The following is a 27,442-nucleotide window of genomic DNA, read 5'->3' as shown; positions in this document are numbered from 1 at the left end:
CCAGCTTTACGGCAGATGCTGAAGGTGATCAGCTCATGGTCGTTGTCACCGAGCTTCCCTTCAATCATTAGGTTGCTGCTTAGGTCATCCCCGGTTGCCAGTACTAGGTTGAGCAGCGCTTTGTCTCCTGTTGGCCCGTAGACCTCTTGTGTCAGATAGAGATCATCCACGCAGGAGAGGAAGCTTTGCGACCACTCGGATTTAGCCAAGTGCTCTTCCCACAAGATGTCTGGGTAGTTGAAGTCTCCCATGACAACCATGGACCTGGAGCATCTGGCCTCAGACAATTCCTTAGCGAACTCCAGTCAAGCTCTTGACTTTGGGTGGGAGGTCTGTAGTAGACTCCCACCATTGTGTACCCTGTGCCATGTTCCCCACGGATTTGAACCCAGAGGGTCTCTAGCCATCCGCCCTAGTCACCAATGTCGGCTTGCAGGGACTCATAGCTCTCCTTGACATAGAAAGCTATGTCCCCACCCCTTTTGTCTACTCGATCTCTCCTGTACAGGGTATAGCTGTTTATACCTGTGGTCCAGTCATGAGTGGAGTCCCACCAGGTCTCCATTATCCATATGACATCTTAATTATTTGTGTTAAGCAGGAGGACAAGTTCCTCCTGTTTAGTCTCCAAGCTCCTGGCATTTGTGTACAGACAGGCAAGTATCCCCTTGGGGGCCCTTGCCTTTCCTACCAGTTGTTCCAGGGTTGGGGCAGGGGTGGGTTCTCTTGAATGCCTTGGCCTGCTGGCTTTGCAAGGGTTCCTCAGTGGGCCAGCAGTGGCAGTAGTTCCCCCATCCCCCGGCATGCTTAGTTTAAGGACCAATAACTTTACATTGCTCATCTCAACTGTGTGTGTTAAATCTCAGTTAACTGTAAAGTCTGTAGAGTCAACCTCATTTGGTGTCTCTGAGCCAATGAACATTTGTTTATTCTTACAAGTCCATGCTCCAAATATGGCCATAGGTATTTAAAAACCGGCCCTGGATTTCCCAGTTGAGTGGGTATATTGGGGTGGAAAAGGTATGTGTTTCATTTTCTGTGAGAAACACCAAGAGATAATTTAGGATTGAGTTTAGGTGTTTACCTCCCTTGAGGCACAGAGACTTAGGCCCCCACCACCACTTCTTAAAATTTCCTATTCCGTATATGGAGATAAAGAGCCTGGGTACCTATTTCAGCAAAGCTGAACATTCCAGTGTGAAGCTGCTTTGTTGGTTTATCTTTACAAGCCTGGAATATATATGTCTGTTGTGCCGTTGGAGTTCATTGGCAGTGTCAGGATGCAGTAGCCCCTCCTCTCTACTCAATGGCGTGGCAATAGAGAGAGTATAGCCTGCAAATAGGGTGGAGGTGTAAACACTGTCAGTGTAAGCATCATTTTGGAAACTATCAGATCTTAGATGCTTTCTCTATGTAGTGAGTAATGTAATTGGTTTTTAAACCAATTTAGTTAAAGCAGTTTAAATTTCTGGAAAAAAATCTTATTTTGTGCTAAGAATGATTGATTTATTTTGGTTTAGTTTAAGGTGGTTAATAATCCTGGTAGAAAGGCTAACATTTCAATGTTTTTTCTACTTTTGACTATTTAACTGAATGATCTTAAAACCATGTTTAAATAGAACTAGTGCATCTCTTTAATTCTCTAAATTACCTACTTTAAATGTCATAAGACCTGAATTAATAGCAAAATTTCCATGGATTTCAGCTAAGTACCACTATCCCCTTGTTGCTCTCATGTAAGCATAATAGTCCATCTTTATTTTACCTTCAGTAAATATTGCTCCAGTTCTATTATAGAGTTGGTGATGTGCGAAAATGGACAACCTCTGCTCTGAAAAACCCACTGTTCTTTAAAATAAACCAGACCTAACCTACAAAATAATACTCTAATTTTCCCCTTTCATCTGAGTACACGTCGAGTTCTGGAAGAAAAGTCTGACGACATGTCTACACAGAGAAATTTGCTGGAACAATCATTGGTATTATTATATGCTATAGTTATTCAAACTTACCCCTGTAAACAAACCTGCAGTGTGTCTCTGATTGTTCTACTGAAAGTGAGGAAATTTGAGGGTCAGGGAGTATTGTTCAGTCATTACAGATAAGATAGGTTTTTCCTTGTTTACATATGCCTGGCGCAGAAGGAACAGAGCATGAAGACATCAGGAAGCAGCACAGAATATAACTTTTCCATTATAGCTGTGCCAGGATGACTCCCCTTGAGGACACACTATTCCAAAATATTGCCATCTACTGTCCTCACAACATTCTGGCAGTGCTGCCACTGCTTGGTCCACAACTGTTTATTCATCAGAGTTACCCCTGTTTATTTCCCAGCTAACCATCCCTGAAGGTCTGTGAAAGCCACATATATCTTTTGATGATGCTGTGACATAGGAAGTACAGGTCACCACTATAATAAGTCTGCTCAGCTCCCAGCCATGGGTCTACAAGTCTTCAGTGGTGGAGCAGGTAGAAAAAGATGTTGGACTCTCAATGGCTGTGAAGGTACATGAAGGCTGCAATGGAATGTAATCCACAGTCATCTTGGTCTCCTTGCCATTGGATCAAGGTCCTGTTCTGTCAAGAGCTATGTGAAAAGCTGCTGTGCAGCTTCTTCTGCATGATAAAAGGAGTCATGCACAGGCATTTTCCATTAAAACAGCTTTTCCAGCACATTCCTCAAGCCCTTTGGCTACCAGCTAATTGTGACAGGAGCAGGATTGTGAGATCTGGAACCTTAGTTATGAACTGGTACAAAGGCAGCAGTTACAAGAAGGTCATTTAGCACTTGGATGAGACAGGAGTGTGAATTGTTAGCTGTAAATGTGACTGAGAAGCCCTCTTCAGGATCCACTCAGCTCACCTCACATGTAGAGGGGGCAGAAAAAGGTGCCCTAAACATAACCTGTCTACCTTCTTCCTGACTCTATACCTGCATCCAGTGGGATCACCCTTACTGCAGTTAAAAATACCAGCAAAAATGCATCATCATTTTCGGGACCAGGAACATCAGCACCCTCATGGGCAACCCTAATAGTAAACGGCCAAAGCGCTGCACTGCAATCATGGCCCAAGAACTCAGGTGATATAACTTTGATGCAGCTGCACTGAGCAAGACCTGGCAAGCGGGGTATGAGCAGCACAAAGACGATGGAAATGACTATATCTTCTTTTGGAAGGGTAAACAGGAAAGAAAATGCCAAGTTCACAGAGTTGGTTTTGCCATTAAGAATGAACTCATAAACCAACTCAGTGAGTTCCCTACTGGAATTAATGATTGCTTCGTAACTCTGTGTCTTGAACTGGCAGGAGTCAATATGCCACTGCCATCAGTGCTTATACCCCAACTCTTGACACAGCCAATGAAACCAAGGACGAATTCTATGCCAGCCTTGACCAGGTTGGATCCTGATGTTGCAGAAGGAGACAGATTTATTATTCATGATGATTTCAATGCCAGAGTTGGAAGGGACTCTTAACATCTGGAACAAAATGATTGGCAAGCAAGGGGTAGAAAAGGTCAGCTCCAATGGCATCCTCTTCTTGACCAAATGCATGGAACATGGACTCATTATCACCAGCAGCCTGTTCTGCCAGAAAAATAAGCATAAGACATCATGGCAACACCCACAATCTAAGCATTGGCACCTGATTAACTGTTATTGTTCATGCCTGAGATTGCAAGGATCTCCACATCACCTGAGCTATACTAGGAGCTGATGATTGCTGAACTGATGAACTCATCTGCTTGGTGCTGTCACTCAAACTGGCTCCCAAATGATGGCTACAGCAGAAGCAATGCCGACAGAAGATCAATATTGAAAGACTCGAGGATCCAAGCAAATGAGAACTCTTCCACCAGAGTGTCACTGAAAAACTGGTGAACTCCAATCAACAACTATGGGAGAATGCCAGCAATGTGTGGTGTGCCATCAAGGCCACTGTCATCAGTACATGTGAAGAGGTACTTGGATTTATCTACTAGGAAACATCAAGACTGGTTTTATGAGAATAACCAGGAGAGCCAAGAGCTGATGAATTGCAAGCGTGAGGCCTTTTGTGCTTGGCAAAATGACACCAACACCAAGCAAAAGAAATTTAATCTCCAACAAGCCAAGGCAGAGGTCCAAAAGAGGACCCACAATATGAAGAACAAATGGTGGAAAGGCCAGGCTAAGGAGATTCAGCATCTCATGGACATCTATGATATGCTAAGTTTTTTCAGTGCCACCAATGCCATCTACAGTCTGAGCACTAAGGGACCAAGCCCCATTTTGACCTAAGGATGGAGGATACCTGATCGAGGAAAAGGTAGTCATCAATGCCTGTTAGTAGGAGCATTGTGAAGACCTCCTCAATTGAGACTCTGTTGTTGATGAAAGCGCTTGCAACTCCATTCCACAAAACCGAGTCAGAGATGATCTCAGAATCCCTCCAACCCTCAATGAATTAAGGAAAGCAGTCAAGCAGGTGAAGAATGAGAGAGCATCTGGAGTGGATGGAATCCCCACCAAAATATTCTAAGCAAGTGAGAGAGGAGCTTACATCACAGTTTCATACCCTCATCTTAAGGATCTGGAATGATGAGGAAATCCCAGATGACCTCAGAGACACCATGATTGTGGCAAGCTTCAAGAAAGGAAACAAGTCCAACTATGAAAACTACAGAGGGATTGCCTTGCTGTCCACCACAGGGAATATCATTGCAAGAACCCTCCTGAACTGTCTCTTCCACTTGCTGAAGAGCTCCAACCAGAAGCTCAGTGTGGATTTAGGGTATCAAGAGGCACTACTGTTGTGATCTTCACAGCTCACCAACTGCAGGAGAAATGCCAGGAACAATGTAAGCCTCTCTAAATGGCCTTCTTTAACCTCTCAAATTCTTTCGACTCTGTCATCCAAGAAGTGCTGTGGAGAATCCTTCTGAAATATGGGTACCCACCAAAATTTGTCATCATTCTCTGCCTGCTCCATGATGGCATGCAAGCAGTGGTTTTCAGTAATGGATCTATCACAGATCCCTTTGAGGTTAAAATGGGAGTTAAGCATTATCACTCCAACCTTCTCCTCAATATTCCTTGCCGTGATGCTACATCTGACCACCAAGCTTCCAGCCGGAGTGGAGCTAAACTACCAAATGGATGGCAAGCTGTTTAACCTCAGCTGACTCTGAGCCAAAACCAAGACCACCCTGAACTCAGTCATGGAGCTCCAGTATGCTAATGATACTGTAGTGTGCATTCACTCAAAAGCAGACTTGCAGACAATCATCAACTTCTCTACCAAAGCATACATGAAAACGGAACCGACGATTAATGTTCAGAAGACTAAGGTCCTCCACCAACAAGTTCCTAATGAGTAGGGCTGTGTGAAATGGCACCATTCTGTTTTGACTTGCGTTTCGATGGAACAGCATTTCATCTTGAATTTCATTTTGATTCGAAATCGCTGTTCCATTTTGTTTTGTCAAAAGAGCAAAACTGTTTCACCCAGAAGTTATAATGGGGAAGCTCAAAATTTCTCGCCTGATTTGGATGAAACATGCAGAAATGGTAGCCCCTTCTGAGGGCATGAAGCCTGCCAAGTTTTAGAGAGAGAAGTGCAGGGGTTTCAGGGAAACTGCACCTCAAAATCTTGAAAGCAAAACTCATGTCATGTGTTTGTGTTAAGCCACAGCAGGGTCAAAACTGCAGGTATGCTAGCCCCTGCTAAGGCAACAAAGCCTGCCAGGTTTCAAGGAGATAGGTGCAGGGGTTTGGGGGAAACTGCAACTCAAGCTGTGGACAAGCAAAACTCATGACATGGGAGACACTGTGTGTGTTAAGGCGCAGCAGGGTAAAAACTGCAGGCCTGGTACCCCCTGCTGAGGCCACAAAGCCTGCCAGCTTTCAAAGAGATAGGTGCTGGGGCTTCTGGGTTCTGGGGCCTGGCATCTCTGGCTGCTGACAGGAAAAATACTTGTGATGTGTGCATGTGAGACTGTCTGTTTTGTGGCACAGGGGGGTGAAAACTGCAGGCCTGCTAAGCTCTGCTGCAGCCATAAAGCCTGCCAGCTGTCAAGGAGATAGGTGCAGGGGGAGTCTGTGTTCTGGGGCCCTGCACCTCTAGCTCCTGCCAACAAAACTCGTGACATGGGTGGGTGACTGTGTGTGTGTGTGTGTGTGTGTGCGCGCGCGCGCGCGCGCATGCGCGCACACCCTCACTCAGCTGACACCAAGGCAGAAAGCAGGGCAGTTTAAACAATCCTGCCTTTTATGCAGTTTTTCCATCCCTCCCTCAGAGCACTGAGATTGGAAAGGACCTCAGGAAAGGATGATAGTCATTGGCCAGCTACACAGTCAATAATAAGAGCACTCCTTCTCCCTCTCTCTCCTTACTTTAGTTTCTGTTTCCCTGCAGGAAAGCCCAGCTTGAGCTTCGAAACTTGAAATGTTTAGAAAATTTTGCAACATTTCAACTTGCCTAGTTTTGTTTCGAGGCTGTTTTGAAGCTCTCTGTTTCATTTCGATTTTAATGTTTTGAGCTTGAAACAAGTCAAAACAGTGTTGAAACTAAACTGCCGGCAAAATTTTGCACAGCCCTAATGAATAGTCCCCAGCTGTGGTCATCCAGATCTACAGTGAGATTCTGGAGAACAATGATGTCAGTTTGTGGGAGACTATTGCCCAGGACTGCCCCAAATGGAGGAAGAGACTGCTGCACTGCTCTCAGTACTTTGAAACCTCAGGACAACAGGAGTTGGATAATCAGGAGCAAGAAAAACAGTGTGTCACAGACCAAATCAAGAACCCAGTGCCACTCACCCCAAAATGAAACACACCTGAGATGCAGTAGAGTCTGCTGATCCCAGATAGGCCTCACCAACCATCTTCAGACACAGATAATACAATTGTGAAAGACAGTCATCCTAAACTGTGAGGGATTGTCAAAAAGATTCCAAAATATATTTTTGTTCAAAATGGCCCTTTTTAAAGACAAACATTTCACTTCCCACACCCCACCATAGATATATGTAGATATATATAAAAGGTTTATAGTGTGTATGTGTGTGTGTGTGTGTGTGCGCGCGCGCGCGCGCACATGCGTATCTCCCCTTGGGTTAAGCTTCAAGCTAAAACTGGATAAAAATTTGATTCCTTTAAAAAAAGAGAGAAAAAAAAATGTTTTCACAATTTTGACAGTGTTTATCCAATTTTTTACCTCTTTCATTTGAGAGGAGTTGGTGAGTACTCAAAATTCCTATATAATTTGATAGTTTCCTCTATTCATCAACTGTTATCATGTTGTCATTGAGCTAACAGCAGCATATTAGTTAAGCCTATGAATTTATTTCAGTTCTAAGCATCTAACTTGCTGCCATTTAAGTCCTGTGTTTCAGTAGTGGACTATATTCCGACTACCCCCAGGAATCCCCCCTCCACTCCACCATATCTGTCAGGTTTTTTGGAATTAGTTCCCCCCACCAAAGGTTTAGAGCAGGATGTATTAAGCAGTAACCAAAGTTTATGGTAAAATCCATACAATAAATTATCTGTATTATGCACCAATGGCCAGCTGAATAGTCTGCCTTCTTCTGCCCGCCTTCCCTTTTTCTCCTTCACAGGAACACCAGTCTGAAAAGGGCCTTCCAGGCCAGAGAGTCTAGCTCTTTGTTATTTAGTCTGCTGGAGGTCTCTGAGGATGTTAACAGGCACATAGACAAGAGGGATCCAGTTGACATAATATATTTGTGTTTTCAAGAAGTTTTCAACACTGTCCCTCACCAAAGCCTTAAAAAAAAGCTGAGTCACCATGGTATTGGAGGGAACGTTCTTTTGTGGACTGAAAGTCTGTTAAACAATTGGAAGCAAAGGGTAGAGCTAAATGATCACTTTTCAGGATGGATGGAGGTCAAAAGTGGGGTGCTTCAGGGATCTGTGCTGGACCCAGTAGTGTCCAACCTTTTTATAAGTAAGCTAGAAATGGGGTGCACAGTGAAATGTCTAAATTTTGCAGATGATACTAATTTATTCTTAGTAGTCAAATCCCAAGCTGATGTAGAGGAACTGCAGAAAGATCCCACCAAGTTAAATGAGTGGGAGGAAATATGGCAGATGAACAACAAGTGCAAGGTAATGCACTTGAGAAAAAATAACCTCAATTATGTGTACATAGGCCTGGATTCTGAAGTAGTTGTTATGACTCAGGAAAAAGTCTCTAGAGTCATTGTAAATAGTCCTCTATAAATATCAGCTCATTGTGCACTGGCAACCAAAAAGCCAATAGAAAGTTGGGCATCACTAAAAAAGTAACTAAAAACAAAACAGAAAATATCATGATGCTACTATATGAATCCAGGGTGCACCCACATCTTGAGTACTGTTTGCAATTCTGGTCTCTGAATCTCAAAAAGGATGTACTAAAATTTAAAAAGATGCCAAGAAAGGCTATCAAAGTGGTCAGGGGTACAGAGCAGTCCCTGTTCTAGGAGAGACTTAGAAAGGCTAGGACTCTTCAGTTTGGAAAGAAGAAAGCTGAGGAAGGATATGATAGAGGTCTACAAAATCATGCAGGGTGTGATCAAAGTGAATAGGGAATTGTAATTCACCAAATCCCAGAATATTAGAACTAGGGGTCATTGACTGTAATTAGTAGGAAACAGGTTTAAAACTAAGGAGAAGGGATTTTTTTATGCAACTTGTAGTTAACTTGCAAAATTTGTTACCACAGGAGCTCATACAGGCAGATAGTATATCCAGGTTTAAAAAGGGACTAGACAAATTCATAGGCAATAGACCCATTAATAGCTATTAAACAGAATAGTCAGAGATGAATCTCTTGGCATCTCTAAACTAACAAAAGTGAATGCCAGGGAGAGTAGTGGACAGGGAATAGATCACACTAAAGCAGTTAAAGCTCCCCTAAAGCAGCTGTTCTCAACCTTTTCAGACTCAAGTCATTCTTTAGAAAATGTCAGCTCTTATTTTTCACTTATTTTTATGTCCACTGAGCTCCACGTCTCCTGGTCAGGTGTTCCTCTGTCTGGCTGCATATGTGCCCTCTGTTTTCCTAGCTGCATTGCCATTGTTTCCCTCCTACTACCTGATAGGACTGTGTGAAGCTTCAGCAGCTGACTTGGTTTGGAGGAGATGTGGCCCAGTTTGGTGACTGAATCTCCAAATATGAATCGAATTGGGAGACCTATTGAAAGGTCCGAATCAATTTGTAAGCCTCAAAATCGATTCAGGAAAGATTCCAAAAATTTGGAGATTCGGAAAGCAGTCATGCAGGAAACAGAAACTGAGAAGGTGGGGGGGAGAATGCTCTGATATTGACATCTGTAGCTGGCCAGTGACTGTGATCTTTCCCTGAGTTCCCTTCCAATCACCATGGTCTGGGGGAGGGACATAGAACAACATATAAGGCTGTGTGTGAAGTGATCTGTGCCTTTTGAGAGCTGTCTCTCTTGGACCAGCAGCGTCTGAAAGGCTCTGGCTTGCTATCTAGTCTCATGTTAGCTAGCTAGTCTCTCTTCTGTGTTTTCCCTGACAGTGTGTCATCACTGTGCACTGCAGGAAAGCACAACATATATTACAGACACATATACATTTTGCAGCACACCAAACATTATGAAGTGTTCTGGAAAGGCAGGTGCCAGGTCTTCTGGCAGGGGAGGGAGAGGGGGCAGAGGGAGAGCTGCAAGTTCCACCCCCCCTCCCCCAAACATAGATGCACCCTCTTTCCTGGCAGCAATGAGTCTTCTGCTACTAGTGGGAGCAAGGAGGTGGGAGCAGTGTCTGTACCTACACTGCCTCCACTAACACCAGCAATAGCCACCAGCACCAGCATGACAGTCTCCATCCCAGTTTCAGTTCCCAGCATGAGCCTTCCAGTGCTAGAGGAGGAGCTGGATCTGGAAGCAGCGGAGCTGAGTGCCATAGCTAAGGAAATTCTGGGGAAGGAGGGGGAATCTGAGTTTCTGCTCCACACCTCTCTGAGTTCTCCTAGAGGCAGGTCTCTTCTGGAAGGCACTTCAGAGGAGGTTGTGAGGGCAGGTGGCTCAGCTCCTCCTGTTGTTGTGCCTCTGCCTGGTGAGGAAGGGGTAAGACAGGATCCCCACCTGCAACCCAGAAGCAAGTGGGTAGTGTAGTGTGGGATCATTTTGAGGTGGCAGATGATCCCAGGTATGTTACCTGCCAGCATTACCTAAAGCAGATCAGCTGGGGCAAAGACAAGAAACACTTCACCACCACAGCAATGCTGCTGCATCTCAGGAGGCAGCTCCTCCTTGCACACTAGACATCTATTAAAGACAAGAACACCCAATTACCAGTGGGGGCACATTTCTCACAAGAAAACCACTCTCTAGTCTCTCAGTCCTGATGCTCAAAGGGAATTTACAAAACACCTTTTGTAGACAAGCCTACAAATTTCACTTCATAAATCTACTGGATATAAAAACTCATGGACTCAATATAGGCATTGGATTTATGACACACTATAACTTGTCTGACCCCAGGTACCTCTCCACTTTTTACCTGGCTGCTACATCCCCCTTCTCTCCCCCTCCCCTCCAGCCTGTCTCTCACCCCCTGATGCCTCAATTTACATTTTCACTGACTGGATTTCTCACCTGCAGCCCAGCCTCTGGGTTCTTTACTATTCATTCCATCCAGGAAAAGCACACACACCAACTGCAGATGCTTCCTCAGGCTGACGAAAGGTTTTTAAACCCAAAAGCTTGCTAAGATATATTTCTCCAACTATTCAGTTGGTCTAATAAAAGATATCAGATTGACCCAAAGAACCTTGTCTACCTATGTCCTTAGACCAACACGGATACAACCTACACCCCTTAACACACACAAGTGATATGAGTTTTGCTTTCAAGAACTTGAGGTGCACTTTCACAGAACCCCTGCACCTATCTCCTTGAAACTTGGCAGAAGGGGCTACCATCCCTGCTAAAGTGACAAAGTTATAGATATTTTAGTGATTCCCCATTATTGTCTATGGCCGAACCTTTGAACCGGCACCGAATTTCCAAATCCGATTTGGCCAGATTGAATCAGGGCAGTGACTTGAATCATTGAATCAAATCACTGTCCTTCTGAATTGGCTGAATCTGAATTGAATAATTGCTGTTGCACACAAGCATACTACCTGGAGTCCTGACCTGTTGGCTTATTGCCTCACAGCTGGCTTCTGAGTAGTTATGTGCAGCCCTATAGCTCCCTGGCTGCCTACTGTCCTGTAGCTAGTCCTTACTCACCTGCCTGCATTTTCCTGTGGACCCTCCTGCTCCATTTTCCCTCTGCCTCTGGTTCCCTGTTATATACCACACAGCACTCTTGAAAGGGTCTTAATGTACCTTCGCCCCCTGGTTAAGAATCACTGCTCTAAAGCAGGGATTGATGACCTACAGCCCATGGGCCAGATCCAACCCTGGGAGACATTTTACTTGGCATGTAGTTAGGGGGCTTTGGCAATATTTGGTACTAGGGGGCTTCAGAAGTTGTCACTTTTCATGCCACTGTGGGGAAAGGTCAGGGCTGGACTCAATCTTCTGAGGTCCCTTCTAGTCCTACTTTCTATGAAATCTGTCAAAAAAGTACCAGCTGCAGGCACTCTCTCCCTGCTACTACAGAGACAAGTGGTGGCGGTGACTGGGTCCTAGCACCTGCCCATCCACCTGCCTCTTTATTCAGAACTGAAGCAATTTGACTCAAACCCTTAAAAGGTTGCTCACCACTGCTATAAAGTAGCCACTTCTGCCACAGTTGGAGACAGTATAATGTGGATGGACCACCAATGGACCATTGATCTGCCCCAGTATGACAAAATGTAGCAACAGATGGGACTTTGTTTTTCTTTTCTTTTTTTGCCTCCCATGAAGCAAGGTATGAATTAGGAGAGAACTTTTATTGAACTGTGCAAATTTTCATAAATAAACAGTATGATGGGCAATAGGAACCAAATAATGCCTTATAAAGATACTGAAAATATTTCAGTCTTTGCCTGTATATTTATTTTGTTTGAATAGGAGAATATTCTGCTAATTAGATGCTTATCTTATGCTTTTCTTATCCTTATAGAAGCATAGAATCCTAGAACTGGACGGGACATGTAAGATCATCAGGTCCGGTCTCTTGCCATGGGCAGGAAGTTATTGGGCTCAAATGAGCTCCACAAGGTGCCTGTCCACCCTCATCTTGATCACCTCCAAGGAGGGTGACTGCAACACCTCTGTTGGGAGTGTGTTCTGGTGACCCTAACAGAGAGAATTTTTTTTCTCATCTCGGGCCTGAATTTATTCTCTATCACAGGGGTGGCCAAAATATGGCCCATGGGCTGTATCCAGCCTACCAGGCCATACTATTCAGCCTGTAGAGCCCCTAAAATTTTTAATAAACTAATATTTAGTTGCCTCTGGCTTCCTGTCAAAGGTAAGTGGAGCCAGGGGCAATAGGACCCAGAGGGAGCCCTCAGCAGGCTTGCAGGCTTCAGCAGCCCAACCCCACCCACCCCCAGCCAGCTCCCTGCTTTCCCACCCCTGCCCTGCTCCAGCACCACGTGGTGGTGGCTCCTGGCTCCCGGGTTGTGGCTCCCTGGACCATGGAGCACAGGATCCTCCTGGTAGGGGGAGGGGATGTGAGTGTGTGCATGTGCACATGTGCCTGCAGGCACAGGGGTAGAGTGTGTATGTGTGTATACAGGCACAGGGAAGAGAGTGTCTGTGTGTCTGCTGGCATGGGACAGAGTGTGTGAGGGGAGGTGTGGGTACATGTGTATGGCGGGGTATGTGTGGGACTCACGCTATGAAGACATACACCTCACCATACACATGCACCCACACCTCCCCTCTCACCACCATACAAAAACCCCAGCCACCCTTCCCCATACCCACCCACACACAACATATCTACACACGTACCCACATGCTCCCTCAGCCCACATACCCACATGCCCACAGCCCCCACAAAACTTTACCCATCCCCCACAATAAACAAGAGTAAGACTTCATTTTAAGCTATTGTGCAGTCACCTCTGTGTACACTACACAAACGCATGTAAATGAGGACAAAAATATTTTTTGAAATCAAATTAATGAACGTTGTAGATGTTCAATATTTAGAATATAATTTGGTATTTTCTGGTTCTGAGATGGCAAAACCCCTTGCTGAAAGGAGTACTTCTGGGGGCAAGGGGAGGGCGTTCTGGTGGCAAGGGTCAGGGGTTAGGGGGTGAGACTTCCAATCACAAGATGGGGAAGATGGGGACTAGGAGGCGGGGCATCCATGAATGGGCAGGGCTACCCATGCAGCCCTCAACAGCTTGCCAAAACTCAGTATGTGGCCCTCTGCGCAAAATAATTGCCCGTCCCTACTCTATCAGCTTATGCCCTTGTCCTCCCTTGAAGTGCCTTCCTGAAGAGTTGCTCCCTTAGATCTTGATTCTCACCCCTGACATACTTGTATGACAATTAAATTTGGCTACATTCTAAACAAGGCAATAAAAAAAACAGACTGCATATTACATCATGGTTTCCTACCATACAAATCCAGAAAAAGAATAAAGGAGTTTCCACTTGGTTTAAAGCTTAGATTTGAACTGCGCCCCCTTCCTCCCCAAAAGTAACTTGTGCTAATTTATTCTATAGAGTAGTAAAACTCAGTTGTTGAATTTTTCCTGTGGGTAGCCAGAACTTAGGTTTAATTCATGTAGAATTAGTAGGCTGTTATACAGAGCTTTGCAGAGGTGGTCCATTTATAATTTTTCAGTTTGTAAACACACACCAGTGAAACCCCATTTTGCACTCTGTGTGGGCCCCTAACTCTAAAGGGGTGTCATTTATTTTACATGTATAATTCTTCAATGGTATAATTCTATAATGGTCTAAAGCTGTAGACCACCAAAGAAAAGTGCCTTCTCCACCTCTTCCAGCAACAGATTTGATCAAATTGATTGCAGGAATATAGGCCATTGCTCTTATTCATTGTACACAAAATAAGAAGCCTGTTCTTTAAGAGTATTAGTTTAAATTATAGGCGTAGTAAGAAAATTTTGAAGTTGTCTAAAATGTGGCAGTTTGCAGATGAGTGTCCAAGTTTTGATTCTAATTAAATTTCAAGGATTTTGTTATCTTGCAGTAGGAAAAAAATAATCATTTGGCAATAATACTGTTCAAGTTAGTTTAAATTGCAATTATTCTTTTGAGTAATTGTTGTAAAGTTAAGAACCAGAGAGACTTTATTTAGCCATGTCAGTCTTAAGTCCAGCAGAAGGCAGGGTAGATTGGCACTTTGCAGACTAACTGAAGTGCGTGTGCGTGTGCGTGTGCGTGTGCGTGGAGAAGGGCAGTGCTAGGAGAAGCAAACAAGCAGAGAACCCAGAGGAACAAAAGTAATGGAATAAAAGTCCACAGTCCCTGATTAAATCATACTTAACACAATCCAGTCTGTGGATGATTTCCACTGTTTCCCATTCAAATTGGTTTTTAATGGTTAATGTTTAATAAAAGCTACCCTGGGGTCAGCAATGTCTAGGGAGGTTAAGTGTTCTGCCAGAGGCCTTTGAATGGGAACAGGAATTTCCTTATTGATAAATGTTTAACTTTTCACTGTAAATTATATTTATACTTAGCTTTTAACATAAGTTTTGCCACTAGCTCTGCCTGTAATTAAATTTGCTCAATACTTTCCGTTATAAGACCTTGTAATTTTGTGACCTGCAGCAGTTTGGGTTGAAATTTTACATGACTTGTTTCTGCCTCAGATATTTTAGAAAATTGCACCCAAAATGGTTAAGACCATTTTGAAAAAGAGGCAGGAAAATTGGGCTGAGTTTTATAAGTCTTTTAAAGACTAATTAACACATTCTCAGTAAAGATTAATATGATTTCAGCAGCTAAAATCTCCAAAGGTTTTGACCTCACTGAGCTTACCTAAGATTTTCATAACTCTAGATGTTGACCTGACTATGTATACCCCATCTCCACAGTGCTGTTGAGCATGTTCTAGCCCAGGACTATGGGGGCAAAGCTAGAGATTTCAATATAATGTGTTCTCTGGGCCAGTGTGGAGGCTGACCTGAAACTGAGAGTAAGACGCTTGTTGCCCTTAGGTCTCAGTGCTTCCCATGTTGGGCCTTGGCAAAGTGGAGGAGGAAGGTGTCCCGTTTAAATGCAGGGGAAGCAAAAGTCAGGTGAAAAGAGAGGAATGAAATTAAAAGTTGTAGGCAGGAAGGTTTAGTGAGAGAATCTGGCTGAGCAGGAAGACTGAAACTTGGAAATGAAAGGGAGGAGGCTGTGACTAGAACCAGGATAAGTGGGAGACTTTGTGGTCAGCATCTTGTGTAGGTGTTACATGATGGATTTTCCCTCCGGTTTGTTTATTTTAAAACCTAGGAAATTGCACCAAGAAGATCAAACGATGATGACTTGCAAAGTCAAGCACTCAAAACTTAGGAAATAACAGATTAAAGATCTCCTATTTGGTCCCTTGGGTGAAGGCATTATGACACATTAATTCTAATTATGATACTATTAATTCAGGCATCTCCTACCTTTTGAGTGTTTGACTTTGTATTTTTAATAATGTCATAATGTGTTGCATGTGTGTGTGATAGGAATAGAAAATGAACTACTTTCTCATCCTCATCAAGGTCAAGGTTGAGATACATGGCAGGGCAATATGGGAAATTTGTTAGTGTTGTTTTCTGGGCTTTTCCTAGTCATGCACCTATTCTAAATCCTAAAATTAGGATACACATACATGCACGCGCACGCACACACATATGTGCTAAATTGTTTATACATAAACCTAATGAATAATATAGTATGTTACAGTTTCACAAAACAACAGCATTATTAGGGGAAAGTACTATTATTAAGGTTCCCACCATGCTCAATACCTTTCACTCTGGTAGTTTCAGTTTACGCACACTACCTTCACTTTGCTCCTACTGTGTATTATTGCAAGGAAAAAGATGAGATAAGCTGACAAAACAGTCATCAGAGATTCAATGAAATCAGAATAAGTTCTACATGATGAGAGGAGCTATTAATATTTTAGTGGCTGTCTTCCCTACAGGCACCAGAGAATTACATCACTATGTATATGGTATAAATTGTCAGTGATCAATAGATTTAATGTACTGAGGGTCCAGGGAAGGATTTTTCAACATCTTGGTTACTGAACAACTAGATTTGATTATGGAAATAAAATAAAGTATCTATAAAAGAAATAATTGAAAACAGATTTTAAGTATGGATCATACAGAAACACCAGACTCCTGCATCAAATACTGCAGTTGGTTTTATTTAATCATGTTGTTTTATTTAGCAGAATAAAACAATTTGTTACTTTTAAACTGTTGTGGATGGTTTGAGAACACCAAAATGATGATGTGTAAGTGTTAAAGTGGCACTTTAAATTATGTGACCTCATTTTATTTCTGAAAAGTCAAAATGTAGAAAGCTGAAGTCACATGCATTTGATAATTCCAAGCAACTCTTGATAAATAATACATGCTCTTTCTCCTTCACTGAGAACTCTCTCTGACTGCTCCAAAATCCTTTCAATGCAGGGCCCAGCCTTCTATCCCAGAGTGCACTTCAGCTCAATTCCAAACCTGAAGGGTCTTTCCAGTATTCAGCCAGCTACCATAGCAACCAGACCCTTGCCCTGGGTGAAACAGCGGCATCACAGCTCCCTGCCCGCAGCAGTCAAGCCCGAGCTGCCATTCAGAGCTACAGCCAGGTATGTTTGAGAAGTAGCCGAGTTCTTTTACACAACACATTGCTGAAAGATGCTTTGGGAATGTAAATTTATTCTATGCTTTAGTGACTTAATGAATCCTAGTAAACACTTTTTTTTCTCGTTCTTTTGGACATTATGATTTCTGTAGCAGAATTTAGCCAGCACCTTGGCTTGTAAATCTGAAACTGCTGTGCCTTTCAGAGTAATAAAATAACGCTGATTTAAAGAAGGTATTACAGGCCATTTTTATTTACCTACTTAAATATAGATTTTGGTGATTAACTTTTAGCATCGTACATAATAGTTACTCATTTATGTTTAGGAGTCATTATTTATTTCCTGTAGTGACCAAGAGTCCTAGTTACAGGTCAGAACCACATTGTGTCATTATACCTGTTGTTTTGTATGTTTTGTGCCTTCTTTGAATATTGATGAACTAACAGCTAGTTCTGGACAAATGGTTAGTAAAATAGCATTTGTTATAGCTAAATTGTAGCCTTGCTACAACCTCATTGATATCAGTACCTGTTACTTGGGAAAGCTGTCAGTGGAAAGGAGTCAAAACTAAAATTGGATGATGTGCACAATCAAAAGTTTGAAAGTGATGCACAATTCAACAGAGAGAAAATGTATAGCCAAGCGCAGAAGTGTGATTTCATGCATTCGGATCATCAAAGGGCTTGATCAGGTTTACTCTTCCCTAGTCAAATATATTACAAATACAAAACTCACATTTTTCAGGTAAATCATGCATATATTTCAAAAGATTTGGAGGCTTGGTTCAGACAGGGATGCACAAGCCTCATTGCTTACCAATATTCTTTGCAAATCAAATTCCATGGCAGTTTTCCTGATTTTATCCAAAAGGTCTTGGCTCCGTCAGTCCTTCTGTTTTTTCCATGAGACCCCACATCTCTCTGGGAAACTCTTGTCTTCAGTTTAGACAAAAGCTTCTAGAAATACTTATGGTTCTGTATATCCTGTGCCCAGGTAGCACAAAAACAGGAAAAAAAATTTTTAACGATAGGTTTTGGTTCCATTTCAGTTTTATTAGCCAGTCCAGGTTATTTCTGAACTTAACTGAATTGGTTCAGCCTGTTCTACTTCCCAGGCCTTGCACTCTATCACAGGTATCCAAGAAAGAAAAGAGAAACTCTTGCAATGGTAGTGAGGCAACCAACATCCAGATATTTAATGTGTACTGCAGATTAGTCTCTACTTAATAGTAATTTGATCCACCAGTATCCTTGTGAATGGGTACTGAAGGACTTGGTTGTGTAAAACATCAGACTTGTTCCAGCTTCTTTTTGTGTCTAGCCTTTTAGACAACAGTTTTCCCAAACACATTTTAGGCAAGATTAAATTCCGTTTTTCTGGCTAAAGTCATGGTAGGATATTGTTATGTGACGTATCACTGTGCACATAAGACAGGAATAGTGTTGTGACTTGAAAGCTTTACAAAATGTAGAGGGGGTTAGGAAGGTGTTATACAGTCACTGCACAATTGTGGAATATAGGTAGACATACCAGTCATTTCACTGAGTGATGTGAGTTGAAAAGCCTCCTGCTCTCAGGTCTGCAAGATAAAAGAAAGCACCATCAACTAAAATATTTGCTATATTTTTAGACATTACTTCTTTCTTGCACTCAAGGTTAAAATTGATTCTGTAGAACTGTAGAGGAATTAAAACATACTGGGCATGTCTGTACGAGGCACTTACCACATGGCCTAATAATTATGGTATTGATAATTACTGACAGTAGCCTAATATGGTATTGATAAATAACTGTAGTTACTGTCCATTTAGTTAGTACTTCATTAAGTAAGTACTACACTAAATGTACATTAACTACTGTGCATTAATGAATGTGTAGATGCACCCACAGAAGCTTAATGGCTCTTCTAAACTTCTTAGTGGAAATATCCCTGCTCTCTTGCTGGCCTGCAACAGAAGGACAGCTCCAGCAAGGCCAGTTGCAGTTTGGTAGATATTTTCAAGAACTTTGCTTTGTGGGAGGAGAGGTGAATGGGGTGTCAGGGCATGAGAGAAATAAGGAAAAAATGACCACAAGAGCCTTTCAATTTGGAAGAATGCTCATTATTTGTATTTGTACAATTATATGTTACTGTATTTCCCTGGCAGAAAAGGAAGGTCCAGGTTAAACCTATTGGATAAATGGAAAGCTCTAAAAATATATACTTCTAGTTTACACATTTACAGGAAACAGCCCTAGTTTTGTTTTGAAGAAATTGAATATATATCATCCAGTATAAGACAGTCACACAGGCCACAGCCAGACAAGTGCACACATTTCCACCATGCACCGTAGCTACTTGTTCCTGGGGAATGCCTGTGTCACGTGCACTTTGGTACATGGCAAGTTACCGCCAAGGGAAGTAGGGTAGGCCGGGACCAGCCGTATGCTGGTCCCAGCAGCTTTACTTGGGCTCCTGGGGGCCTTCTGGGGCTCCCAGCAGCAGTGATCCCACAGGGCAGAGCCTTGCTTGCAGCCACAGTGTGGCTCTGGGCAGTCCAGCTCCACTTTTCAGTGGCACGCACTGCCCGTACATGCACTGCTCCATTTTTTTTTCCACGGATTTGTTTGGCCCCTGGATATCCAGGGGTCAAGAAAACCTACAGGGAAAAAGAAAACCAGAGCAGCATGTACAGAGGCAGCACGCCCTTGTAGTGTGGAAAACATGTGACCATGTGATATGTGGTGCTGCAGATGTATTCATGGTGCCACATACATCACGGCCGCACTCATCTGGACATACCTACAGAGTGCATCATCATAGACTAAATGAAGAGAGTAGATAGGTAAATGATAATTATGGTATTGATAAATAAGTAAAAATGGCAAGAAAAACAAGCTTCCTCTTTCTATTACCTCAGGCTATATAGTATATGTATATATGCCTATGGATTTTATATGTTGAAGGATGTTGTCTGTAACCAGTGCATATCCTTTTCTTGGTGCACGTTTTAAAAAAAATATTGAAAAATATTGAAAAAGAATAAGACTATATAAAGCCTATTATGCTGTGTCATTCTTCTAAGGGCATCAACCAACAGTGAAAAAGCAAATGAAAAAATATTTAAAAACTTTATAGGGCCCGTTTCTAAAATGCCAAACAAATAACACTCAAAGATGTTTAAAACAAAAAGTAAAGGAGAAGAAAAGGCAGGTGAAGTGAGAGAGTGTCCTGGGTTTCTGTATGAGGCCAGTAAATCTCATGATGTAAAATAAAGACTTTTGAATGTTTTGGAGGAGTCAGAAGCTTTCCTGTGTGGGCACAACTTTGCTGTCACTTTCGGTTTTTCAAGATAATCCACAGACATTATGCCTCATATGCATTTCCTCTGATACCTGCATGTAAGAAATATAACTCTTCTTGACCACCATCAAGAGTGTACGGGGAAAATATGTAAAAAGTTCTGAGGTCAGCATTAGCTATGGCCATGGTTATGATTTCTGAAAATTTATAAAGAAAATTCAATGAAACTAGTTATCTTTGAAAGTTCTATATGGAAGTGCTAGCAGCTTTGAGAACTTGAAGTACGTCATTGCAGATCATAGAGTATTGACTGTATTTTGGGTTTTTTTTAAACATTAAGCTTAAATTCTGGAAGTGTTTAGAAGATAACAGATCTTGAAGCAGAAGCTGTCCCACTGTCTGCATATTATTCCAGTTTCCCTGTTCAACAGGTTCCCCAAACTGCGTTGTTTTCACATCTTAGTGCTTCCTATATTTATCACTGGTGGTTTATTTTGTCAAAAGTATCTTAGAGTCTAAGATTGCCATGGCTCTTAATTCCTAAAAAGATATTGATGACATTGAACATCATGGGAATTTTGCATAGGAGTACATAAATACCAAGCACCAATTAGTATAACTTGGGATTGTGAACAACAGAGGCTCAATTAGAATGGGAGCTGTCTTGATTAGGGCTAGTAGTTTGTCACAGATCTGATGATATTCAAGGAAAGTACCTATGGTTTACATTTCCGAGTAAGGCTATTTCTACCACTTTCCAATCCTGCTTCCTCTGCTGAAGCTGAGACAACAGCAGGGGGTTTCTCTTGCATGCCTTTCCAAACCGTTAATGCCTTGGGACTGAACTGTCTGGCACATGAATGGGTACTTGAAAACCTTCAAAAACATTTAAAAAGTAGAAGACATTAGGTTTAAAAGTCAGAGTGATCCAGCAGAATGGTATTTCCTAAGAGTTTCTTGTCTCCCCCTCCCTTTACATATGGCTGAGCCAGGATTTTTTTTTTTTTTTTTTTTTTTTTTTTTTTTTTTTTTTTTTTTTTTTTTTTTTTTGTCATTCTACAAAAGGATGACCTACCAGTAACTGCATGTATAAGGGAAGCAAATCTCCCAATGAAGTGCCTTGTGCAGGTAAAGCTAAGGACCTTCTCTAGTTTGTTCTTACTTAAAGTATCCTTTTTCCCTACTTAGATTATCTACATACCAGGTGTTGGCTGCTTGTTTTTCTGTTAAACCAATATTAAAAACAGTGACTTCACAATGACCTCTCGCAGGATAGTAGACAATATATTTGAAAGTTCACATGTGAGCACGAGACTTTTCTTTAACTGTACAAAGGCAGCAGACCAGATACTGCAATATACAGTTTATATGGCATTCAGCAACAAAGAGCAATTCACAAGACTGGTTTGGATGAATGAAAAAATTGATAGCGGATCTTCTTTATGCTGACCTTAAAAGCCCAGAATAGCTGCTGCCACCTTGCTTTCATTTGTTTCTTTAAAACATAGCATTAGGAAATGGGACAAGGGTAGACTCAAGATCTGTACATGCCAAAATAAAGCTAATCCATTTGAGATAGCACTAAACACTAAACTACTTTAGGAAGAAGAGAAAATCTAACATGGATTGTTCTTCCTGATCCCTTTTCCTCCCAAAGAAGACAAGCCTAATACAATAGAGATGCACAGAACTCTAAGTCTGTCTAGCAGAGCTTTACACTTGCTGAGTTCTGAAATGTAGCCTGTGACTTTCCTCTTCTTTCTAATGGCTGCTGGAGAAGGTATAACTCAAGCGTGCAGTATTGGGTCTTGTCTTAGGTACCCCTTTACAGGTCCCATCTCTGTTGATTTTGTGAGGCAGACATTTGTATTGGTTGAAAAACAAGCAGAGTTTACCCACAGGTCTCAGCTGGAATTTTAAAAAGTCTATGGTTATTTCTTCTGTGGAATAAAGGAACCCATTGGATTATTTAAATCTGATATGGGGTGCTGCTCTTCATATTACTGTTCATTTTTGAAAGAGCACATTGTTTGGGAATTGAAGCAATCTGTCATAGGGTTTGTCCTGTCTGACACAGAGATGTTTTTAAATTTTCTTCCCAGGTTGAGTTTGTTTAAAACCTTGGATTTTAGGTAAAATTCTGAATCAGTTCAGCATAGAATGGGTGAGATAATAGAACCAGGGAAGGGGCTGTATTTTGTTTGTTCAACATGCACGGGCTCTGGACATCCAACCTTGTGGGACCAACTGAGTGGCTTTGCCTGCTAAGATTGTGCTTGGCTTGATCTGACTTGTGCTCATGCTTTTCTTTCTGATAATACCTCTGATTTATGCGACCAGGCCTTTCCTTTGTATTTTTGTCTTTAGGGATTCTTCAAACATACTGTACCTGATAGACAATTTAAGGCTCAGTGAATGGTAGTTTTGCCACTGACTTAATTGGAAGCAATGGGAGGTTTGTGATAGCCACATAGACTGCATTTATATATCTCTTGTTATAGACCTCAGTGCAGGCAGATTGAGGCATTTAGCAGGTGGTATCCTAATATACTATATATATATTGTATATATACAATAATAACTGTTTACATGCAGTAGAAATCACTGGCATTTATAAACAGTTGCTCTCAGCTTATCTGTCTTTGTACCCTAAAAGAATGAACCTGGGACCTTATAAATACATTGCGTCTAATGCAGTTTGTTCTGGATGACTGACAAGATGGATATTACCTGTAGACTCCTAGCGTTACATCTGAAATCACACCTTCATTTAATTCCCAAGGAACCAAAGGGATGTTGTAGCGTGATGAGTTTTATCATTATGCGATTCAACCCTTATGAAGGTTTACATCTTGATACTTACAATGTAGAGAATGGAATTTTGTATAAAATATTGATTTAGGGTTCACTGTAGCAGCAGTATAAAGACACGTATGATTTTTTTTTCTGGAGATAGAGTCAATTCATTATTTTGTTTTCCAGTTGACTACAGTTTGAAAGCACTTTAGATCCATTGGAAAGTTGTGTTTCCCCTGTGCTTCAGGTTTTAGATCTTTTTTTGAAAACTCAAGTAATCTTCTATTTGTCTTATGTTCTAGATTTGCACTGTAAAAGTGTGTACCAGTTAACATGTTCCTGCTGTTCATTTTGCTTTAATGTAATTTTGTTGCCTCAGCTTTCTGTGGGACTGCCCTTTGTTAAGCAGTTCTCCCCACAAATGAGTGTTCTTTTATTAATGTGCAATATACTGGTGCTGATATTTTATTAATTTTGGGTTGACTTCATGTGTCTTGTTTGTAGCTGTTACTCACCTAAAGTTGTCATTGAAAATAAACTTTTGACAAACAAGATTTCCAACAATATGATTTGCACAGCTCTTTGTCCCTTTCAACCAAGTTTTGCCTAGCACTAGGACCACCCCGTGATGCTTTTATTTGATCTTTTTTTCTCTAAAAGAAAATGTCTTAAATTCTGGTCTGAGACTGAAAAATCAGTTTGCATTCATTAATACAGATTTTTGTGTGTTTGGTAGGCACACAACAGACAAAAATGATAGGCACATACACAGAACAACTAGTGGGTAGACTCCAAATCAGTATATTCAGGAATTTGTGTGGCTACAAAGCTCTGTTGGCTTTGTTGTGCCAATATCACTGTTGACCATTCAAATTTTACTCGTCTAAATATGGAACAGAAAATGATAATTTTCACAGTTCTACTAATCTTCTCACAGAGCCTTTTATTGAAAGCAAAAAACATAAATTGATGATAGGAAGGAGTCAACATTAAATATATACAATGAGGCAGAATTTCAAAGCGGCTTTATTTCATGTGCACACAAGAAATCAGGTTATTGTTTGCTAGATTACTTCTTTGTGCATGCAGGAGAGATGCCTTTTGAGTCCTCCTTCCCCCACTCTGTCGCATACATAGCAAAACTAAAGCAAGAGAATACAACAACATATTGACCTAGTCTGAAAAATTCTTTGTAAAAAATTACCAGTTCAGTCACAAAATTACTGTGATAAAGATGATAATGAGAAAAAAGCTATGATGATTATACTCTTCCCTCCATAAAATTTAATGTTGTGGGTGAATGAAGTATGAAATATGTAAAGCTGTCCTACCCGATGAAGAAGGGTGAAGGGCACACACCAAATAGATTCTTTTTCCAAACCCACCATATATCTTGACATAGAAGACATTAGTGTATGGCGATTTAGTGTGATGATTTAGGAGAAAGTGAACCTCATAATACAATTAATATAGAATGGGATTAGTCACAGCTGAGACAGCTCTGCCCTCCATTCAGTTATTAGCCCAGTGAGAAGGTTCAATTGCAGTCTGACCATCCAGAAGTGCTTTCTCCTCACCCAGATCCAGTACTCAGTTTCACAAGGGGCCTAAAGGAACAGATTGCTGTTTGAACTTCCAATTGGACCATTTCACGTCAGTGTTCCACTGCCCCTTCTGCCCCAGAGTAGACCACCCTGCGGTTCTTGAAGTCGCTGATGCCAGAACTCGATCTCATTGTTGGAGAATTATTAAGGATATGGGTTAGCTTTGGTGTTTTACTTCATGTATTTAGAATAGTAGGCAACCCTGAATTGATTTCAGGAAAACAAATTGTACGTGATGCGTTCTGAACATTCCCATGAGATCTTTAGACTAGCAGAAAAACTTTTAACTTAAAAAAAAAAAAGTATTAAAGTAAACTATTCTACCCCTAATTTGCCATGCCAAAATTAGAATCCTCTCTTTAATGGCTATTAAATAAACTTAAAAATTCAATAGAATAATTATGTCAAGTCCTTCTTGACCTTGCAAGATTTGGAATGACCACGTTTTCTCCTGTCTTGGCAGACTTGCATTCAATGAAGAATGATTAGCTCTAATTTAAAATTGTAGATGAAATTTAGGTTCTTTCATCTACGTTGTAAATTCAGCTGTAGTTTGGACTTCATTACTGGTAAAGAGATGCCATAGATAGTTGCCTCTTGATCTTTTCAAAACCTTTTCTATCCTGGATGAGGCCATACATTCCTGATTCTTTTAAGTAGTCTTCAAAATAGTATTCCAGGATATTGCCTGTTCATCCAGAATGATACACAGATTTGAGGATCTGTATTTAATTTTGTGGTGTTTTTACTTACATCAGTTCATAAAATATTATAACTTCAGAGTGGTTAACAAAAAAGTGGTGTTTAGTTACATCTCCTTTGACTTCTGTGTAGTTTCTATAGTTAACTGAATTGAGAGTAGCATTTCTGTAAGCTGTCACTAGTTCCAACCAGTTCAGAACTTGCACTTTTCGTATATGCAACTAAGTTGATGTTCCAAACTCAGGGTTACTTTAGCTTTCACATCCACCAGCTTCTTGAAGCACAATGTTGTAAAGTCCCTTGAGTTGTGAGATGCAGATCATAATATTCTTGCATTTTTCATAGGATGACTATCTAGGGAAAAACACATTAGACTCTTTTCCCAACACTATACAAAGTACACTAATTTAAAAGAGCCTCAGATACAAGAAAGAAGTAAAAACACTGTAAGAACTTTCCCCATCAGGTAACTTAAAGAAAATGTAGGTTTTCAGTGACTTACTTTTCAGTGACTTGCCATTTGTACTTTGTTCTGTTATTTCTTTCCATGTACACTGGGCCTTCATCTGTGAGGGAATGTAGTGAAATTAATAGAGTCAAGATCAACAGTTTTATACCAGTAATTAATAGGCTTCTTTCAGAGGAACTTATTTAGGAAACAAACAAATGCAAAAAACAAATAAAACCCTCTCTTTACAGCCTACTAAAAAGGAAGTACAAGTACAAAGCAATACATTTTGAGATTCGTCAAGAGAAAATATTAAGATTGTTTCACAAGCAAACATAAAGATATTTACAGTATTTTAAGGGCCTTCTTTTCCCCCTCAATAGATGCTGAACTGAAAGGGGAAGGGAGGGACCCTTGACTATGATGTTTTAAATGTTGTCATTTTCCAGGATTTGGAGCAGTGCTAAAGGTTTCAAATAAATCCTCTGCCTGATCAGAAAAAAGGTGTATGTGGAAGAAAATGTATCAGAAACAAGAGACTATCTTTCAACAGTGAGCTTTCCTATCTCTCACTCCAGGGTGCTGTTATTAGAGGATTTTAGTGTTACCAGATTAACAGCCACAAATGATCTCTTGAGCCTAAGATCCCTGATAAAAATTGGAATGCTGTCTATGTACAGAGATAAGAGTGTGCATTCTATTTTTTGTTGTTCCAGAAGGGGCTCAGGCTCATAATTGAAATTTTTAATAGGGAGCATCTGCTGAGGATTTTCTCCCTCTCTCTTTTTTAAATTACTAGACTTAAGGAAAACTTTGTGCTGCACTACATGCTGCTAGGAAGATCTAAGACCTCCTGCACAGAAGTGGCTGACAATATACTGTTTTCATTCGAATGCAAATTTCTCTCTGGATGGGATTCAAGGAAAGTGCCCACCCCCTCTACGGCTCCTCCCCTGCCCTCCTTTTCTTTTGTGCCGTGTAAATAAATAAGAAGCAACTGCCTTTCAGTCTGAAGACACAGCTGCAGGGGGCTCTTAAAAAAAGAGAGAGAGAGATAGAGAGACAAACTGAAAGGAAAGGATGTGGAGCTGGGTTTTCACACACTATGAAGGGTGTCATTTTCTACTCTTTTTCGTGTGATGATAGCTTTGGTTCCTACTGCAGCATTTCTTGGTACTGGAAAGAAAGAATGCTTTGCAACTGGAAGAGTCTGATTTGAAAATTGATTCTTATTTTTATTGACTTTTTTTTTTTAATTTGCTTATTTCAAATAGAAAACTCTGTCTGGCAGCAGCAGCACATTCTGGGGGCTGTCTTCATCTAGTCTTTTCTCACAGGAAAGACATTAGCTGCTTTTCAATGAAGAAAGTTTTTCAATTAAAATGATCCTTTAAAGTAACTTGATTTTACTTTTTTTTTAATGAACTAACGTAAGGAATGTCTCTGCAATGAAAGTTTGTACTGGTCATTTTAGATCTTCAATTTCAATGTTCTGATGGTGTAACTTTGAAATCTTTCATAGTATTTCAGCACAAGAAATTTGTGAATAATAATTTTGCTTTATAACCAGATACCAACTTGCAAGGTAAAGGGGACTTTTTACTGTCTGGAATTTGCTATTTGAACTGTTCCTTTCTTCTCTTTTCTTCCCCCTCCATCCCTTTAAAGGACAAAAATGTTTTAGCAGATTAAAGAATATTAGTAGCTTAATTCTAAAGGCATTTGATTCAAACCTTATTAAGGTCTGAAAAGGGATATGGGTTTCTTTTTTCTTTCTTTTTAAATTCTTTTTTGACTTCTTTTTATTATGTCAGTCAGTGGCTGACTTCCTTCATTGCACCACACTTCCCCCACCTTCATTTCCTTTTCC

At 41.1% G+C, this 27,442-nt stretch overlaps 1 protein-coding gene across 6 annotated transcripts in view; it reads left to right on the top strand.

The window, feature by feature from the left end:
- Positions 1–27,442, top strand: part of CTNND2 (catenin delta 2) — a 1,155,395-nt gene that overhangs the window by 568,483 nt on the left and 559,470 nt on the right. For all 6 annotated transcript variants that reach the window (XM_019521196.1, XM_019521188.1, XM_019521179.1 and 3 more), the window contains exon 5: positions 16,570–16,742. In XM_019521196.1, coding sequence (XP_019376741.1) covers positions 16,570–16,742 — 173 coding nt within the window. The remainder of the gene's footprint in view (positions 1–16,569; positions 16,743–27,442) is intronic.

This window comes from Gavialis gangeticus, unplaced genomic scaffold (assembly GCF_001723915.1).
Source record: "Gavialis gangeticus isolate Ggan-Ray unplaced genomic scaffold, GavGan_comp1, whole genome shotgun sequence".
Lineage (NCBI taxonomy): Eukaryota > Metazoa > Chordata > Crocodylia > Gavialidae > Gavialis > Gavialis gangeticus.
This window is presented reverse-complemented; position numbering and strand designations above follow the sequence as displayed.